This window comes from Fundulus heteroclitus, unplaced genomic scaffold (genome assembly GCF_011125445.2).
Source record: "Fundulus heteroclitus isolate FHET01 unplaced genomic scaffold, MU-UCD_Fhet_4.1 scaffold_591, whole genome shotgun sequence".
NCBI lineage: Eukaryota > Metazoa > Chordata > Actinopteri > Cyprinodontiformes > Fundulidae > Fundulus > Fundulus heteroclitus.
The window spans coordinates 33,250-54,182 of NW_023397024.1; the positions used below are offsets into that span (position 1 = coordinate 33,250).

Here is a 20,933-nt window from a genome sequence, read left to right on the forward strand (position 1 = left end):
TCTAATTTATGATAATTATGGCTTACATATAATGGAGACCCGCAAATTCACCCATCCGTCGTTTGTATCCGATCCGTGCAGGCATTGCACACATTTCATATCAAGGATGCAACTTCACCTGAGCAGCATTGTAAGAAGGTGGAGTACCCGGAGAGAACCCCGTGTGTGCGTGGGAGACACAACCCGCAAACTCCCTGCAAAGGATCCCAGACTGGGCTTTGAACCCTGTGGCAGCATGCAACGTTTCGCCTCTTTATCGGTCAATTAATTGATTGATTAATTACTAAATATCAATTGCTTAAATCAGGCCCGTATTAAGACAATGTGGTGCCCCTGGGCACTATACCTCAAGGCCCCCCCCCCCTCCCTTACCTGTGTTGTCCTCCGGTCAAAAACATCAGACATAATCAAGGGGATTTCTGTAATGTAATTTACTAACTTACACAACTACATGTAGGCATATGAGCAGTGAGCAATATTCAAATATCTCATTTTAAAATGTTGAAATCAAAACAAATCTTGATTTATTTATCATTTATTATTATTGTGACATCAGTGTTCACAAAACGAATAATGCATGGTCTTTCAACAATTTCAAGTAAATAATGTAACAATTTATGAAAAATATATTTTTAAAGCGTGTGTCATGTGGTGCCCTCCCCATGGTTGGTGCCCCTGGCCCACTGGCCCTTATGGATAATCCGGCCCTGGCTTAAATGTATTAATTACATCTTTATGCATTTATTTGTTGCATTCTTTGTTTACACTTTTACTTTCGATCACATATGCCACCTAAATTACAAAAAAAATACAAAAAAAAAAACGGTTTCATCCCTTTTCACCAGGAGGGCAACAGGGGGCGTCTCGGTAAGGGTTAATCTTTGTGTAAGCCCAACATGGAGCTCCGGGTAGGTGGCAGCTTGTTGCGCCGCTCTGGGGTCAGCTGGTGCAGCAGGAGCAGCGTTTCCCTGACAGATGTGAGCCAGTCTGTTGAGCCATGCGTGTTGACAGCGGCTGTAAACCCCAGAGAGCAGAGGCAGCCTGACTTTAGTCTCAGCGCAGAAATGAAGGATCCGACAATCCTGGCTGGAAGTGGGACCATCTGAAGAAGAACTGTTGCTCTTCCGGAAATATATACGAGGTTATCTTTCTTTTCCACCGCCCTCACTTCCCTGTTCTTTTATTTTATTTTTATTTTTTTATATATATATATCGATATTACCTAAAGAATAGAGCATATATGATGAAATACAAGGCCAACCAGACCAGGACGTACGACGGAGAGGGCTTCAAGCGAAGAGCGGCGTGTTTGTGTTTGAGAAGCGAGGAGGAGGACGAGGTAAGCTGCGTGCGTGGGTATTCCACGGCTGAAGTTTTCTCCTTTTCCCCTCCCGTGTTTGCAGACGGGAGGGAAAGGAAGGAGGGTCCTTTTTTTTTTTTTTTTTTTTTTTTAAAAAAACATGCTCTAACCAGGACTCTGACTGAACAGTAGCTTTCTTCACCAATGCGCAGGGAGAGGCCCAGTCTGCGTCTATTTGTGCTGCTGGGCAGAGCAAAGGTGAGCTTTAACTGGCCGAGGGGTTAAATATTTGACCCACAAACCGCAGGGAGTCTGAACAAACCCAGCAGAGAAAACGTCATCAAGGAAATCCACGAAGCTTAGATTTCAAAAAGACAACACATCTTCAATCCATAGTCGGTGACACCCAGGCATTTATTCAATGACATTTTTATTTAACTGCTGGCAGATGCATTTCACAACCAGCTTCCACTTTTATTAATACACCGCCTAACAATAGCTGCTGCCATTAGGAAGACCTTGCATCTGTCTTGAGTGCTAAAGGGTGGCGTGTTCAGTATGGAGTTCATCATTATTCTAATTATTTACATTGCCCAGCAATTATATTATGTATTTTGTGAAGATTTTTTTTTCACTTTCAAAATAATTATTAATTCAGACAATGACAAAGTCAACATTAGGCTTTGTGTAAACTCCCAAAATTAAAAGTATTGTTCGGATTTTTACTTCAGCTATTTTATTTATTTATTTATTTATGTATTTACTATTTGTTCCAAACAAGGAATAAATATCCATATCTTTAAAACTATAATCAGAGAATAAAGCTCTTTCTTTCTTTCTTTCTTTCTTTCTTTCTTTCTTTCTTTCTTTCTTTCTTTCTTTCTTTCTTTCTTTCTTTCTTCCTAGTTATGCTCCAGCTTTAAGGGCCACATATGCACAATTAAATACATTTGTTGCACCTTTGGAATCTGGAGGAGGACAGAAAAGTTAGATTTCGTCTGTGCAGGTGCTTCATAGATATCTTTTTATTCTATTTGGGTCATATTTTTCAATCCGTTCAGTTTTCTCTATTCTCTATTATGTTTTTTTTTTAACAATAACATCATAGTGTTTTCTGCAGAACTGTTAAATAAGGTCACGGAGTTCCAGCGAACCCAATTTGCAAATCTACCATGTTTATTTTTCAATACTATTTTGTAGTCCGACTACAAGGATGCAGAAGCCTCAAGTGGTTAAGTTGAGGGTGCTGGATGTGTTAATCTCCAGAATTCATTACACCGAGCCCCAGCATTCTACAAGAATGGCCGAAAGGGGATGGAGTGGAACGCTCTGTGACCTGAAGATGAGGGAGATGAATTGCCTCCTTTAGATTTTCTTTTTCTTTTTATGCATCCTGTCTGGCTACACTGCCAGACAGGACACCAATAATTGCTTTCTTAATGACAAAGAAAGTCCAACAGATGTACTTTCACAAGTGGAGCATTACTGCTTTCCCCATTGTGCTCCACTTGATTTATATATGCAAATAGCTTTATTAGATTTTATTCTGGGATTATTTAACATTCAGTGGACACAAAAACGGGAAGAGGAAGAGAAAAAGATGAGACAAAATACTAAAAGGGAGAAAATATGATTAAAATATAGGAGGGGGAAAGGACAGAACAAGATAACTGAGTCTGCTTCTACACCTGCAAAGAGAGATATAAAAAGAACAGAAAAACCAACTATTACAGGTACAAACAACCAATGCCTTGATAACATCATTGAAGAATACGTAGTATTGTTTAATACGAGATGTATAAATTGACAGCTACAGCTATGTGGTTTTCTTTATAGAAGTGAATCGGTACCTCAATCCAAGGTGTTTGTGAGAGTGCGCTTGTGTATGCAAGGTTTATCCATAAGAAAAATGCTCTATAGTGGTTTTGAGGAGCCAAAGACCCCCCCAGAGCGCAGAGGCAGACACTGAGGAAACAGAACCCCAGAAACCTGAAAGGACCCACAGAGCAATGGGACCCAAGAGGGACCAACACCAGGATAGCTGCCTCCCCCATCCCAGAGGAGATCAGACAGGAGCCCCAGGAACACCCCCCCTCAAACCACAGTGCCAAATCCCCCGTGGGCTGCACTGGAGCGGATCCAACTGTGGGCCCAGAGACCCGAGGCCCAGGGGCCCCCCAGCGGGAACTCAATAGAGCAACCACCACAACTCGACCTACCCGGTCCATGCTCCAGTCCTACCCTCCAACCTAATCCCAGATGACCCAGAGGCCCATCACCCCAGAGAAGGGGAGATCATGACCTGAACAGGCCAACCAACCAGAGCCCACCACACAAACCCTGGGGTTCTACTTTCTCCACACCCTGCCCTCCATACCTAAGCCCCTCCCCCCTCGAAGGGAGAGCAAAAGCGCCAGCCCCAGCCAATCACCGGAACCCAACGTCCGCCCCCAGCCAAGACCCCAGACCAGGTGACCTCCTCCTCCTTCAAGCCACGGACTCCAGGTGGCAATCAGAGAACAGGGGTGTGAAAAAGACCCAGAGCCTGCCTCCGCCTACTCAAATGTCGTGTTGTTGCATGTTGTTCTCAAGTGCGTTTAAAACTGAGAGGGCCAAAAAGGGGTTGCCCGGCACAGACCGATCCTACCCGGCCCCCATCCCCCTTTTTCCAAACATAACAGTGGCTCTCATTGCCAAACATTAACATTTGAGTTTCATCAGATCACAGGACATGTCTTGCTTTAGAGCTAACTTTAGATTAGCCTGTTTATTATAAATTGTGTGTAACCCTGTCTATCTCTTTGCCACTGTCACGACCGAATTTCCCCGTTGTGGAACAATAAAGGAATTTCTTATCTGTAAAAACAAATAAGGGCTTTGTCCCTGAGTGCATTTGCAAACGATTATCTAGGTGTCACTTTTGGATTAATGGCCTCTTCTTCTCTGGTGGACTTGTTGGTCCAGGACTTGCTGTACTGTGGATAATGACATTCATACCAGCTTCAGCCAGCATCTTCAAGGACTTTTGTTTCGGGCTTGATGCAAACATTTGGCGCCAAAACACGCTCATCTCTAGGACACAGAACACTTCTCCAGCCTTAACAGTATGAAGGATGGACATTCTCATGCTATTTAAATGGTATAGGCGGCCTGTCCCTGCATAGTCCTGAGGATCCCCAAAGCGCTTCATTTAGCCATTCACATGCTGACGGTGGTGAGCTGCATTGTAACCACAGCTGCCCTCATACAATCGGCACCACCGGGTCCTCTAACCACCTACAGCGGACAAAGTGGGTGAAGTGTCTTGCCCAAGGACACAACAACCAGGACAAACTCTCCCTGCTGTTTATAATTGTTTGAACAGATGCAACGATGAACCAGACTTGTGGAGGTTTTATAGAGTGAAAATAATGTCACACAAATAATCCGGGTGCTTGAGACGTTGCTTAAAAATACATCTGCTGGCGGCCTGCATTTTAGTCCGGTTTGAAAAAACCTATTAGAAGATCACAAACCAAAGACATCAATGTCTGGATTTTCCCAAATTATTAGAGAGAAATTCTCTAAAAGATTTGTAACTGTTTGTGTACGAGAAATTCATTGAATGCAATTTGAAGGTAATATCCAGTTTGTTAAAATGTATATATTTATATCTAATTCATTCACTGTTTTCTTTTTTCATATTTTCTGTACCGTAACGAATTAAGATAAAGCTAAATGGTTCCTGGCATGTGTTAGGTCTCATCAACGCTATCGCACTTTATTGGTTAACTGCAGAGCAAGTCATCTTCAGATTGGCTACGTTGACCAGAGCAGCGGTAGAACTGCCCACTGACTGATGAGAAAGGCTGACTGATAAAATAGATAGATGTGTTGAATCACGGAACCACCGAATAATTAGATGAATGGCTAAACAGTTACTTAAATAAGGGTTGGTCTGTGCATTTATTTATATTTGTATTGAATTGTAGCACATTTGGACCTGCTTCATTTTTGCCACAAATAGCTTATTCTTTCATAAGCCAAAAGCCACAGATAACACATTTAAATACTGATTTCATGTTACTTAAAGTGGGAATTCCCAGTAAACGTAGCCCCTACATCTATCATGTTGCCATATTTGGTTAGATTCCAGTTGAGAGCTGTAAACAATCTGCATGTAAAGTATTCTGAGAGTCCTGGTTAGTTTGGCAGTGACTCCTAAATATGTAATTCTGCAGTTAAACATGTTTTACTGGGCAAACTCCTGCAACTTTGGCTGTTAGCACATGGAAGGTGTCAGTCAGCCTAGTGACGGCAGCAGTTTAAGGAGCACATGTGACAGGCACAGTGCGAAGCTGAGTGCCTGTTACAGTGTGCTCAACACCAAGTGACCCCTTAGGTGCAATTTATAGAAACAAGGCGCAGGCACTGACTGTACGGACAGATCTGCCACCTCCTTGTGCTCTTACCCCTTTTCCACGGTCTGCGCAGCTTATCATCAAGGTCTCCACTTCTCTTCTGAGATATATATGCTGACGTAAACCTGTCAGCAGCCTTTGTTACTCTTCCACACAGTATGTTGCAGATTTTTTGGTATAGAAGACAATTGTCCATCTAGTTTTTTTTTTTTTTGCTTATCTGAGATTGACTTGTAGAAGAAAGAGGTTGAGGAGTAAAAACCAGATATGTCTCCATAGAAACACTCCCCAGCTCATTTTAGGGAGTGTAAATCAAGAGCTTTGCATTTTGGCTCTGCTCTTTCTCCTCCACAAGCCTGATCTTTAGCCTAATTACTGCAGACAAGGCTCCAATCCGTCTATCTATTGCGTACTCCATACTGCTATCACTCTCAAATAAGACGTCAAGATACTTAAACTCGTCTGCTTTAAACTGAACCCTTTATAATCATTTAATCCATTGAATTACATTTTAGTTATATAAGCGCCAATTCATGATGCATGTCATCTCAAGGCACTTTACAAAGTCAAATTCAATCAAATTATACAGATTGGTCAAAAGGTTTCCTATCTAAGGAAACCCAGTAGACTGCATCGCGTCTTGACAAGCAGCATTGACTCCAAAGTTAGAGGAATAACATTCATCTTCAGTCTCAGTCACTGATGGGGTCCCCCAGGGATGTGCTTTTGGTTTATACAGATTTAATGTTAATAAAAAAATAAATAAGACATCTGTCCAGCCATGTCTTCTCTATGCCCCATCCTTTCAGGGGGCGAAGGAGATGGTGCCCATCAATGGTGGGCTTCCTGGTAGTTTCCTAGTCTGTGTTCAGGAACTGGGAAATAAACAGCTTAGTTTTCTAGTAAGATCAAGTTTTTTCCCAATTAAAAGTTAATGCCCAAGGCAAAACATTTTCTTTCTGCTAAAGATCTTAAAAAAGTCGAATTATTTTGATCAACTCATATCTTGATTATTGTAATCATCTGCATATGTTTAGATCTGTTTTCTTTCCCATTCTTCATTTACTGGGTCCTCCAGAATGCTGCAACCTGTTAAGTATAGAAACAAAGCAGCAACACATTCTGTGCTGTAAAACAGCGTTGGTTTCCCTACATGTGTTTCTCTTTCGAATTTTTGCTTGTTTGTTACACTGACGGGTTTTAGGGAATCACACTTATTATGAAACCGGACAAAGATAAGCAGAGTAAATACAACAGGCACTTTTCAAGCTTCATTTAATGAATCATGGGGGGAAAACGGCTATCCAAACTAACCTGACCCTATGTGAAAAGGTTAATTCCCCCTAAACGTAACAACAGGTTGTGCAGCAACAACTGCCATCAAGTGTTGGTCCTTTGCAGAAGTTATTTAAATCCAGCCACATTGAAGGGTTTTTGAGCATGAAGAGCCTGTTTAAGGTCATGGCACAGTACCTTTGCTGGTAAAAGCCTTGACATTAGCCGGACCACTCCAAAAACTTGTTGTATCTCTTTTAGAGCCATTGAGGTGAACTTACTAATGTAGTTTAGGTCACCAGCATATAAACATCTGCTGTCGCTTTACACCAGAAGCTATTTTTGCTGCGATTTACTAACTTATGAAAGTCAACACACATCTTATTTACTTGAATGCTATGTTCTTTTTTTGTCTTTCCCATTTTGAAGCGTGTCCAAGGAAAATGAACCTCTGTGTTATTTCGCGTTTATGTAGAAAGGGAAACAGTAAGTCGTGTGTTGGCGATTTAAAGTTTGACTCTAATCAGCTTTAGAAAGTAAAACATATTTAAAGGCTTTACAATAACCCTTATCAGGGTGGCCAATGAATGGACTGCTCTGTATTTCTGGATCATATCAATACATTGGCATTGGATGGCTCAAATAATATCCAAAGAAATATTATCTGAAATTTTAAAACCTTGCCAAATTCTCCACTCCCGCCGTAGGGTAGCCCTCTGAACGCTCAGTGACGAGTGCTACGCCTGTTGGGGTCGTTCACCTCCTCTGCTAAGCTTCTTGTTGTTTTCGTACTAAAAGGCAACTGCTGATCCGGTGGGTTTTTTGAAAAGCCTTGTCGCCGCGTACGTGCGAGTGCCTACGTGTTCGGCATGGTGTTCCTGCGAGGCTGCTTTTGTGGGTTACGTGTTTGTTTTGGAGAGCCAACTGCTGGTGTTCCTACCGTCCCCAGAGCCCTGCAGAAGGGCTTTAATGGACTCCGGGATTCAGAGGAGATCCACCACTGCTCTCATCTTCTTCGGCTTCAGTCACCCACAGCGCCACACAAACAATACTGCTCAGAGGATTTAAGGAAAAATTGGTGCAGTTTTTAGATTCGTAAAGAACTGGTTTTATTTGATAACCGTCTGCGCGACTGCTTAAAGTTTTTTTACTGTGCTACATTTGTCAGGATTTTTATAACTCCATAGAATCACAAAAGGTGCCGTCCATGTTGAGTCTTAAAGGTAAGCTTGGTTCGATCACAGACAAACAATGCGTGAATAAAGGAATGAATAAAAGAACAATTTCTTAGGATTGTCAAATATGTTTTTGCTAAAGGCACTACACATCCCCCTGAATGTATCATACCTATAGTAAAATATGATGGTGTGAATGCCAGGACAAGGAAACTGGTCAAATCAGATAAAAAAAAAAGGTAAAATCAAAAAGGTGAATTCCTGGCAATGCAGAAAGAAAACCTGTTAGAGGCTGTAAAACACTTGAGACTGGGATGGAGGTTAATCCTCCAGGAGGATAATCAGTCTAAACAAACAGCCTAGGCTACAATGGGAAGGTTTAGGTAATGGTAGAGTGCAACAAAAGGTGAATCCAAAAGGTGTTGATTCGGGGGGGGGGGCCTTTACACGAATGCACAGCTTACTTATTACATATGAATTTGAAAATTATATGTAATTTTCTTTTTCTGCAATTATATACTCCCCTCTATTGTTTTATCCCATAAAATCCATTTAAGTTTGTTCTTACAATACTGTATTTTTTGCAAGCCATGGATCGTTACATGTTTGCTGTAGTGAAATTATATGAATGCGCATGTTTTTGTTTGTTTGCATGACTGCATTTTCTGCAGATTTACCTCTGCACATATATAATATGTTAATAGACAAGATACACAGAAGCTTAAAACTTTGTCATCCAGCTGGTGAATTATTAACATAATTAGAAATGCAAGCACAGACATTTCTGTATGATAGTGAGAGAATCTGTTAAAGGTAATGTCTTAATGAATTAAAGAAGTAAAATAATGGGTCAAAAGAAGGTTGAGCATTTTAATTTTGCAGGTTTTTGTTAGCAGAACAATGCAAAATTATATATCACATTAAAATTCAATGTCGAGGCATCCATCCTTGTTTTGTGATGAGTATTCAGCATTGAAAGTTCCTATTTTATCCTCCAGAGAGCTGTTTTTTTTAATGCAGTAGCAGAAACTGATCCACATCCATGCGCATTTAGGCATTAAAATACATATCATGTACTGTATGTATATGTATGTGTATGTAAATTTATGTTTATTCCTATGTATATTTATGTATAGATGTGTATATACGCTGCTAAAAAAAAATGAAGGAATACTTTGAAAACACATCAGATCTCACCATACTGATATGAAATGGGTAATGTGTTGGGAACAAGACGATCCCACTTCATTTATGCGGCAGGCTAGTCCATTTTGCTGAAAGTTCATTGCAACAGCTCAAAATGTTACTGAGTAGTTTGCGTGGCCCACTTAGCTTGTATGCATGCCTGACACGGAAACATCAGGGGATGCTGGTTAGAATCTGGGAGGAGATACCCCGGTCATCTCATGACCAGGACATCACTGAGTTCCTGGACAGTCATCAGATGGATCTAAACATAATGTCCCAGAGATGTTCTGTTGAATTTAGGTCATGGGAGCGTGAAGGCCAGCCAATGGTATCAGTTCCTTCAACCTCCAGGAACTGCCTGCATACTCTTGCCACCTACGTCTGGACATTACAATGCTCCAGGAGGAACCCGCTGGACCAATGAGGGGTCTGACAACAGCTCCAATGATTGCATCCTGATACCTAATGGCAGTCAGGGCACCATTGGTTATCCTGTACAGGTCTGTGTGACCCTCCATGGATATGGCCAATACTGACCCTCCTGATCATGCTGAACATTGTTCAGTTACTAGAGGATGACGGGCCTTAGGGCACCTGCATGAAGTCTGTTTCTAATGATTTGATTTGTGGCTCACCATAGGTCACTTTATAAGGATCCTTATTTGAATAATGCAGATCCATGTTCATGTTCATTAAAAGATATAAATATCAAGTTTGAATTGGGGAACGATGCTCTGTTGGCTGCCATCGCGCAGCTTTAGTGGTGAAAGACTCTGGACTCGACTGTGCTGTCGCCACATCGTTGTCGCAGACCTGACGGAGTCCTCTGTCTTCTGCAGGTTCTGCTGGTGAGCAGCAGTCGACATCCAGACCAATGGATTGTCCCCGGAGGAGGCATGGAGCCCGACGAGGAGCCCAGTGTAGCCGCTGTCAGGGAGGTGTATGAAGAGGTAAGTTCTCAACACGACAAACTCTTGTTTTTCTGGATGCCCTTGGTATTACGCTGTTAGGCTTATATGGTCCATAATAGGATCTGTTTCCGTACTTCCCCATAGATTATAATAATGATGGTACTGGAAAACAATCCTTACGGGTCTAAACTGTTTGATCTCTGTGCCTATGCAAGGAAGCGTCCGTCCGCCCACAATTTCAATCGTGGCCTTGGGTCTGTCTCCTTGGTCTTTGCTTGCATGTGAGATTTTTCTTGGGGTACTTGCACATTCCAAAAACATGCGTTATAGTTTAATTTGTCTGTGTAAGTTGCCTTTAGGAGTGAGGTTTGTGTTTTTTGTCCTGTGCCTCTGTGTTGTCCAGAGAATATCCCACCTCTCACCCAGTTATATGCACCAGCCTTCACCACCCTGTACACATAAGCAGGAATAGCAAATGGGAAAATACTGGTAAAGATTTGAATTGACACCTTAAATAAAGGCTAAAACAATTGGAAAACTGAAAAATGATTGAATTTTGAAAATTAAAATTAGTGGAAACTTGGATTTGGACAAAACTTTTGCCACATTTATTCTCAACAGCATGTTTAGTTGTGAGATGGTTGCACCAGGAAACAGATGGTGGAGACTAATTAGTTTCGGAAAATATATGAATAACTTCCAAAGATATCCATTAGAATACCAAAAAAAGGAAAATAATAAAGCCAGATTATGTTCAGCAGCCAGCCTAATCAAACCACATTCTAGTGAGCGGCAGTATGATTTTAATTAAATGTGAAAAACCACTGGTATGATGTTGTAACATTCCACAAAGCCAGTGAAATTGAGCACTTACTGTTTTCATTTCTCTGGTGTCATCACGTACCATAGTCTGATATGGTCATATGATACCAGGAAACCCAGATGGAGCAAAAGAATATTTGGCGATGTTGTGTAAATGTCCCATTAATGAGTTCTGTGGTTCACTGCAGTGGATTGCTGGTCGTTTTCCAACATGCTTCACAGCAGGGAGAGCTGTGAACTTCTGCTGTGGCTCAGATGGTGTGCTGACAGCCTTGAAAGATGGCTTTGACATTTGGGTAGAGTTTCCAGTTACCCCAGTTACCCAGACCTTACAGACCTGACATATACCTGGATATAGACAGGCTGCATACACACTATAATCACATAAGATGATCTTTAAAAATATTTTTTCAAGCTGATATTTAAGTGGTTTAATTGACATTACAAACTCACTTTATATTTGAGCACGTAATAGTAACAACCCCCCCCCCCCTTTTCCTATTATTTAGTTTTTATTTTTTTAAAGAAGCTGCATTGATTGTTCTTTAAAAATTTTGATTTTCTTGTTTTGTTTTTTCCCTCCATTTCCAATTGGACCCAAATTACCCTGTAAGTTTTTATTTGTTATTTATTTATATGGGGCTGCTCAGTTATAGCAGAAATTTAAATTGTGAGTATTTTGCTCATTATTGAAATCCTGATTATTTGAAATGAGTATTCATTTAGTTTGGAAAAACTGTATTTATTGGGCTTGACAAACAGTGAATTTAGCCTCTTGCTGCTCCTTTCAGATGAACTTGGTTGGATGGCCAGACCTACACATGTTGGCTGCTGTTTTGATTATCCTCCACTTCCCTTATGTTTTAATGTCCACCGTCTAAAGGATTTGACATCAAAGTGCCTGGTTTCCTTTGTTGAAAGAAATGTATTTTCTTTTTTTTTTATTTATGATGCACTTTGTTGGAAGAAATGTAAACAGGAAAAAATGTAAACAGGAAGAAATCTCCAGCAGAACCAGGCCCAGATTGAACGGCCATCTGCCTCAACCAAAGGAAGACGTAAAGTATTCCTGAATCAGTGCTTCTGTGTTCTTTTTGTGTATCTGGTCTATCTCTGACTCAGGTATATAGAGTCAGGGATATAGATGTCCCTGACTCTCAGAGTCAGGAACATCTATATCATCTATAAGATGAAGTTGTTGACAGCAGTAGCTCGGCCAATCCTCCAGCAGCCTAAGACTATAGCAGCATAACTACAGAGATAGCTCAGGATAACCTAAGCCACTCTAACTATAAGCTTTGTCAAAAAGGAAAGTTTTAAGATTAGCCTTAAAAGTAGACAGGGTGTCAACCTCATGGACCAAAACTGGGAGTTGGTTCCACCGCAGAGGAGCCTGATAGCTAAAGGATCTGCCTCCCATTCTACTTTTAGAGACTCTAGGAACCACCAGCAGACCTGCAGTCTGAGAGCGAAGTGCTCTGTTAGGAACATATGGAGCAATCAGATAAAAGCAATACGTTCATTTTTGCTCTTCAAAGACTCACAACCATTCACAGTCGCTGGTTTTGTTTCCTGACAGGATTATAATCACCAATTTATATCAACAGTTTAAAAAAACTCAGTTTTTTTAATCTCCTTACCTGCCTTAAATCTTTTTTCTGTTCTAACAGCCAGAGGAAATACATTTAATTATTCAAAACCTAAAATGGATTTTATCCATCGGTTGTTTTAAAAACAGTCCAGCTGCTTAAATGGGACAGGTTTTTTTAGACAGCGACTGAGTGGTTGAACAAAGTGACTACAGCTGCAGCATCTCCTTATTCTGTAATACACTGACGACAAAGTGGCTCTTCCTGTGAGAAACATGAACAAAATTAGTTTCCTTTTGTTTTGGCAATAGTGATCCGACTGATCGCAACTGCTCTAAAATGTGAAAATAGATCTGTACTGTCACAAAGTACCCAACTGAGCCATTGCCTGCAAAGGATTCTCAATAAAATATTGAAAAGTAACATTTTACTTAGGGTTATGATTATTTGTCCTACTACTTTTGAGCCCCTAAAATGAGGAGCTTTTGTATAAAAATAGTTACAACTCCTACATGTTTAATCATATATTTATGTTCAACCCCTTGAATTAAACCTCAAAGTCTGCACTTCAATTACATTGTAGTTGTTTCATTTCAAATCCAATGTGGTAAGGTAAGGTACGTTTATTTATATAGCACAGTGGTGGCACCCAGAGCCCAAATTATGAACATTGTGTCACTGTCCAAATATTTCCGTAGGTTTTCTCCAATTATTGATCCATTTCTTCACTGTGTCGTGGTACATACAGAATGCATTGGATCGTTTTTTATATTTTACTCCTGACTGATACAATTGTGTATTGAGTTCCATTTGATTCTTTGTGCTAAAGGACGTAAAAACCCTTTCAGGTTTATCAGATTCTCTTTAATTACTGTGATTTGTGGGCCATAGGGAACTAAATGCTGAAATTGGATCAAAAGATGCATAAAACAAAGTGAGCACTCTAATACAATCAGTTTATTGCAACTTTTTGATTATTAGATTTTCCGATAATTGTTTGATTTTAGTTAAAATTGTGCAGTACATATAATTTATATTAAAGGTGGACAAATCTTCTAAGTCATGACCTATTTTTTTATCTCAGAAAAGTTGGAAATGTCACAGGTTGTGTACACTTTATACTTTTGCTGTACATCACTCTGTCTATGCATAATTATTTGACATTACTGATTAACATTTAAAATTTTCTGCGCTGAATCTGATCTTGGAATAAACACCATACCAGCAGTAGCGTCTTTTGAAACGTAGGTCATACTTAGACTTGGGTGTTGTTTCGGACAGTGAACCCCGTGCAGTTATGAGGTTCTCATTATTAGTAAAGATGCACAGGACAAATAATCATGCATGTACATAATACATCGACTGGGATTCAAACCTAGGACTTTCCTGCTGTAAAGCAACACCGCAACCTGTGCGGCCCTAGTCAAACTGAAAGCATGTTTTCGCTTTCTTGTTATCGACTATTTCTGTGGATTACTTAAAAAAAGATTTTAGAATAAGTCTAAAATTTGGGAACAAGAGAGAAGGCGTGAATACTATTTGGTGGCACTGTAAGTTACAGATTCATGGCTGCAAAGCAAAGTTAATTGTTGCCAGGGCATTTAGATTTCGCCATCTTTAACAGAAACGTAAGTATTCTACCGTCTACATGTGGCGATGCTAAGATGGCAATCTTCTTGAATTAGATAAACACTAAAACAAGCTGTTCTTTCAAGGCCACTCATTCTCATTGTCCTACCCAATCTAAATGGTACCAGTCATGTTTATAAGTCACACAGTGGTTAAATAAAACACAATGTTCTCAGAAAATCAAATGTAATTGGCAGCTTAAAGACAATGAGAAAAAAAATATTCCCAGCCTTTAACGCACCCTATTTTTTTTGTTGCAGGCTGGTGTGAAGGGGAAACTTGGCAGATTACTTGGGATATTTGAGGTAAGGCTATCAAACCACGTTGTATTGTTACTATAACTTTAGATTAGTACAAACAATGCTGCAGGAAATCCTGCAAAATACTCTATCATGTTTAGGACAGTACACAAAGTAAACTGTGTTTTTAGATAAAAGCATTCACAGACTGTGTCTACAGAGGTGATATAATTTGATCATTTATTTTCTCTTCCTAATCGACAGCACAATCAAGACAGAAAGCACAGGACTTACGTCTACACTCTTGTTGTGACAGAAGCACTGGAGCACTGGGAGGACTCGGTCAACATTGGTATACTGTGATTTTAATTCCCTGTTTGTCATATCATGAAATATTTTAATATAAAAGAACAACTACTGAATAAACATCTTTTTTGCATAACAATTTATTAGTCTCTGTTAGATTGTCCATCTATAAAACATTTCAATGCAAGTCCAATTACCCCACAGAATTACATGCAGATTTTGATGACAGCCATGGTATTATTGCCAAACTTATATTTGGAAATCGTGCAGTTACATTTATGCTTAGTGTTTCCCTCCAAAAAATAAAAAATAAAACAAAAAACAATCTGACATTTGTAAAGGGATATGTACACATTTTTAATATTGTAACAATGGGAGTTAAAGGTGCCATGACATCACTGTATAAACCATTTCATGGTGTTGATATTTCTGCATATGTAAATTTTCCGAAGAATTTCAAAAAAAAATAATAATAATTGCCTGACTACAAAATAATTTTTAGTCAGGCCAAATGTACCGCCTCTGTAAAAGGGTTGGTAATGATATGCAGCTCTACTAAGTTGACCTCGCTCTGATTGGCTACAACCATATTTGGAAAAGCAGTCAAAGGGGAGGGGAGGGGGAAAGCTGTTTGCTTGATGGTGTGCTCTGATTAGAGAATATGAATTACGTATAAAGACGACCCGTTTTCTGATCTGACCGTTTATGAGCAAAGAGACAAAGCTCACCGCCCCTGAGCAGGTACTTTGGTATTCAGTTTTGACATTAGGACAACCTCATCAGTGCACAAGAGATCACGTTATACCCCCAAAACCTCAGAAAAATTGATTTTGTTGTCATGGCCCCTTTAAGAATGTTTTGGGGAGTCTGTTTGCTGTTTTCCATAAGATAACAAAGCAACTATACAGATTTCCTGCTGTGATTAATTCTCATGTCTGATGTTAAGGTTATTTTATATCGCCTCTGACCAAAAAGAGGATGCGTCATACGTCTGTCGTGTTCCACAGGTGTAGTGCACAAGGGGCTCTTTACACTGTTACACTATGATAATCATTTGTTGCTGCAAATTCTTGATACTAAGCCTTTATTAAACCAAGATTTTTTTTAAAGTGTAACTCACCCCCGTGCCACAGCCTTACTCCGCCACATCTAATATTTGGAAAATGTGCCTAAAGCATGCTGTGCCTGGCAGACCTGGGAACGTGCAGGGGGTGAGGGCTGGGTGTGGTTTGGGCTACTAAAACGAGGTAAATAAATGCTAAATAAAGTAACTGAATGCTAAACTAATGATTTACTAACCTGAAAATAGATAGAAAGATCACAAAGCTTAACCTGGCCAGCCAGATTGATAATGTGTAGCACTCTACATTCTGCACATCATAAATCTGGGACTGCTCCTATTGAATCCGTTTGGGGGAAACGAGCAGAACTCTCCAAGCTGATTGGGTTAAGCGACACTTAGTGCCTGCCTACCAAAGGTTGGTTTTAGCCAATCACGGTCTTAAATCAAAACGTACAGTAAGCGGCATTCATCATGAGAAACCACAAGAAGGTAAGCTAGTCAAGGCGCTTCTTTCTGTTCTTCTTTTAAAGATGAAATTGTGGATTTTTACAAAACAGATGTGATAGCAGCAGCTACGCGAGTGTCCTCCTGCGCTGCCGTGTTTACGTTGGTTCAGCTGTGGGCTCAGCAGCTCTAGCTTTTGTCACATTTTTGTCCCGCCTTAAACCACAATACTGCAACGTGATTGGCCCGAACCATTTTTGGTTCGAACACAAACGGTTGAAGCCGGAGCGGAAACAAGATGGATTCTCGTGTGTTTGTGAACGCATAGATACCAATTCATCTTGCTGGCAAGGTTACACAAAGTTCACTATTCCACCTTGCACGTACACGACGGAGCCGCTTTTATACCCCGCAGCAGTACACTCATCCAACACAAGGAGGGCGCCACACAGATGGTTTTAGATGCAACAGCAGGATTTCAACAAATGTACAGTAATTTGTCAAAAATAATGACTGGAGCACGTAGACAGCACTATAGGACGCCCGTGTATACAGTTTCTTAGCAAAAAAACTAGGAAACAGTTGATTTGGGGGTGAGTTACCCTTTAACAATCTGTCCAACTTCAATACAAAGGGGGTGGAAGTGTGCAAAGAAATCAGATCCAGTCGTCAGAAATATGTTTAAGTATTATTTTTATTTTTAAGCTACTTTATTTTAGCTCACAGCCTCAACAAACTTGTACATTATAAATATATTTTGTTTTATTATAGACAATAAATAAATAAATACAACTTGACCACAAAGTAGATCTTCTCAAAGCTAAAGTGTGCTTTTTAAACCCACCTCACACTATTGCATTTCTATCTTGTGTTTTAAGTGGATACAAAAATAGGTGGCGGACATAATTGACATAGTTTCTGCAAAAATATTGCAGCAATTACCCAGTAACAGTGTTACTTAATCTCGTGCTATCCTATGCAGATGTTCTGCATGGTCTAAGGAAGATTTTCTCTCCCCTGCAAACTATCTTTAAATGGGCTGACCTTAGCGGGGAGTTTGATTTATTTTTTAATGTAACTCAGCCCGTAATTATCTAACCACTCAGACGTCAGACAATTATAAAGTTTAGAAAAAAGAGAAACAAATATGGAGTTAATTTTGCAACCTCGTTTTAAATGCAGACACAATATAAAGCAGTTAGCCTGCAACAACATGAAGAGCACCAAAAGTTGCAAACATTTTCAGGCAAACATTTCATTGAGTTTACCAAATAACTTTAGAAAGGTTTTTTTTTTTTTGCTAGTTTTTGGTGAGTTTTTGCTCTATTTGGGCAACAAAAAAAAGTAAGCAATTGTCTCCACTCAGCACACTGTATAATTTAGGTTTCTCCACCTTCAGCTTCAAATAAAATTAAAGGACTTTTGTGTTTATTTTCTACCACACGAGGCCTTCTGTTTACGTTTCTTGCTTTTATACTCACTACACATCCCTGAGCTTTCAAAACTGGAACTGAAATAGACTTTAGCCATTCTTCTAAAACGCGCACGCACACGGTCAGCAGGACCAACGTTACAACGGTGCAGGGGCGATGGATTGCTCCACGTGTCTGCACCTCGAAGTTCGCCACCTGCAGAAAGGGAAGAGTTAGAGCAGCCAAACGCGTTCTGCTTTGGTTACAAGTTCTCAGGGAGGAGAACAAAGCTGGCTGTGGTGAGTGATATCTGGAAAACAACTGGCCGCAGCAAACATTCCTGCCACCCTCCGCTTCCCGTTAACAGGCGGAACCTATTTCTGTGGACGAATGGAGCGAACGATCACAGGCGCCTTTTAACGGGCCAGTTAGAAAATGTTTGTCATGAGCTACTCTATCCCTAGAGGAGGGATACATTTCAAATATTAAACACCTTTAAAATAACTGGGGGGTATGGTATGTTTTTTTTTTTTGTTTGTTTTTTGTATATGTAATCCACATCACACAGTTGCATTCAAACCCTGTTTCCTGTCTTGAATTTTTACCACAGGTAGGAAGAGGAAGTGGTTCAAGGTGGAGGACGCCATCAGGGTGCTGCAGAGCCACAAGCCCGTCCACGCAGAGTACCTCCGCAGGCTGGCCGACACCTGCGGACCCTCCTACGGGCCTGTGTGTTGCCCCCGGGCGATGGACAGCAAGGCACCACACTATGTGGTTTGCTCCACGCAGGACTCAGAGCTCTTCAACAGATAGGACCTTCAGCTAAGCGTTCCGTCTAGAGGAGTTTGATGGACTATACCGGAGCATTGGTTGCTTAACGAATGCAGCTTTTTTTCCCCCCCTGTGTACAAAATGAATTTTGCTGGAAGTTATAAAACGTAAGCTGTAGTAGTTCTTAAAAAGAGGTACAACACTTTCTAGCTACTTGCTAATTTCCTGGATCGTTTAAGCAAAGGCTACCAGCTGACAGAGCAAATATGTCCCCTTGCAGGGTTTAAATTTTTTGGTGCATTTTTTTTTTTTGCACTGCGATGTACAGTTCTTACCGGAGGAGGGGCTTACATGTTGCATATTTGACTGTCAGCGTTCCCAGTGCGTTGGTGGTTTCCAGAAGGCTGAAACTGGGAAATGTTGGCCTTAAGAGGAAGCCCTGTTCCCACACTGACTCATTGCCAAATAATTTCCTGTTGCGAGAGGTTTTTAAGTGGGAGTAGCCACAAGTGTGTGAATGTTTTATTACAATTCTTTTTTTTTTTTTGTGCATCTTTTTCCTCATAACACTTCGATTTTTGGTCTTTGAGGGGTTGGTTTAAAGTTTGTTTTGCTGGTGTTTTAGCAATCCATTTAAAACTTGAGCGGTTGCCCCAACCAGCACTAAGAAATAATTTAACAAATGTATTAATACACATTTTTTTTGGTGGTATTAATGGTGGTAAAGAAAAGTGAAAACTTGTCAAATAAATTCATTCTTTATTGTAGCACAATGATATTACACTAAAAAAAGACTAATCTAGTCTTTAATTTAAAGATTTTTACTGAGTGGGTAAAAAAAAAATCACATGTTAAGATTTATGATGCCATAAAAAGGATCGCAGGACAGGAAACAGGCCCACGTCATCACATGTCTTCCACCGTGCATTACAGTGAGCATGAAGGGTGTTTCCATGCACTGAACCTTTGCTTCACAGCAAACCCACGCGACCTGTTTGTGCCTAGAAAGATCAATCCTATTCTCATCTGACCAAAGCATGCAGCTCAGGCTAAAGTCCCTGCAGCACATGGCAACGGCTGCATGTTTACATGTTTGACACTAAGACGCAGAAAGCTTTTTTTATGGCATGCTTCCCAAACACTCAGTTGCCACGTTTAGAGCAACTCGCGATTGTTATGAAGGCTTTGGTGACACCAAGATGCCCCTCTTTGTTGCAGTAGTGAGCTTTAGAACCTTCTCCTCACCGCGCATGATGTAAAAATAAACTATTTCCCTCCTGCACTCCTGCTTGTCGCAGTTCCAGTTGTTTAAACTTTTTTATTCATTTCTCTGACTGTGGCTATTGGCTGATTTCAGTGAGCAGCTACTGTATTGCCGTGTGCCTATAAAGTGACTTAAGATCAGCAGACATCTCCCTTACTAGAATGGCGAGATTGTATTTCCTATTTTTAAGAGTGTCTAAGAGAAACGGGCAGCTGTGCCATGTATTCCCCAGAGAAGCAGCAAGTTATAAATTACTAATTGAAATTTTAGACATTCTGATCAACCTAAGGAAAAAAAAGGTAAGCATACATTTAAGAAAAAGCTCCAGCAACACTTTTTTTATTATTGGAATTGTTAGGGATGCCGACATATGTGCCAATGGTAATGTTGTTAACAACTGTTGCTTAATGTCAGATTCCCCCTACCCAGATGAAAGTGTCAAAATCAAAGGCTGAATTATTATTATTTTTTACTTATTTATTTATTTATTTTACATGTCATGGAAACTATGCAATTACAAGATTGACTTATTTTCAGCTTTTTCAACATCAACAGTTTTTTGAAAAAGATGTGTCATGCAAGACCCTGAGCTACAATAAATGTGTATTAAAGTGGTATGGGTTTCTTTTCCATGTGCCTTAATAAAATGTATAAACAAATAAAAATGTGTTTTATGAACAGATTAATGACTAGATTTTTTTAATCCCTTTAAAATCCCAGATTTCCTGTATGTCTGAGCTGAGGTTGCATTTCATGTACATTGTAAGTAAGATTAATAATTGGTCCCACCCCCATAATTCCTTAGAACAAAACCATAAACTAATGCCTCATCATTGACTGTCCCGAGTCTGCATTGACGTCGTGTTCACATTTTATTGAAAGCGGTAGTTAGGAGTGATGTTACTGTCAAATTGAGCATAATCTTGTTCTAAGTCAGAAAGCCAGGGATCTTTCTAATTGTTTACTATTAACAGTATGAGCCAATAATGATGTATTTCTCTCAATGTATGCATTCAAACAATAAAATGAATATGTTCACAAGTGCATATTGTATAGCTCTGTACTGGTTTTATTACTCAAAAGACATCATAAGTGCAGAAAGTCTTTTTCCTATTCCCATGTAGGTAAAAATGTAGATGCTTGAT

At 40.0% G+C, this 20,933-nt stretch overlaps 1 protein-coding gene across 3 annotated transcripts; it reads left to right on the forward strand.

Moving 5' to 3' along the window:
* The first annotated feature begins 928 nt into the window (after positions 1-928).
* Positions 929-20,832, forward strand: nudt4a (nudix (nucleoside diphosphate linked moiety X)-type motif 4a). 3 transcript variants are annotated; one of them, XM_012876022.3, is made up of 5 exons: positions 929-1,339; positions 10,178-10,288; positions 14,550-14,594; positions 14,793-14,880; positions 18,364-20,832. In XM_012876022.3, exons 1-5 carry the CDS (start codon positions 1,241-1,243, stop codon positions 18,564-18,566), a joined length of 546 nt encoding a protein of 181 aa, XP_012731476.2. In that variant the 5' UTR covers positions 929-1,240; the 3' UTR covers positions 18,567-20,832. The 3 variants fall into 3 exon arrangements, with proteins under 3 accessions (XP_012731476.2, XP_021179027.2, XP_021179026.2); XM_021323352.2 differs by lacking the exon at positions 929-1,339 and adding an exon at positions 1,477-1,558; XM_021323351.2 differs by lacking the exon at positions 929-1,339 and adding an exon at positions 6,509-6,602.
* The last annotated feature ends 101 nt before the right edge of the window (positions 20,833-20,933 follow it).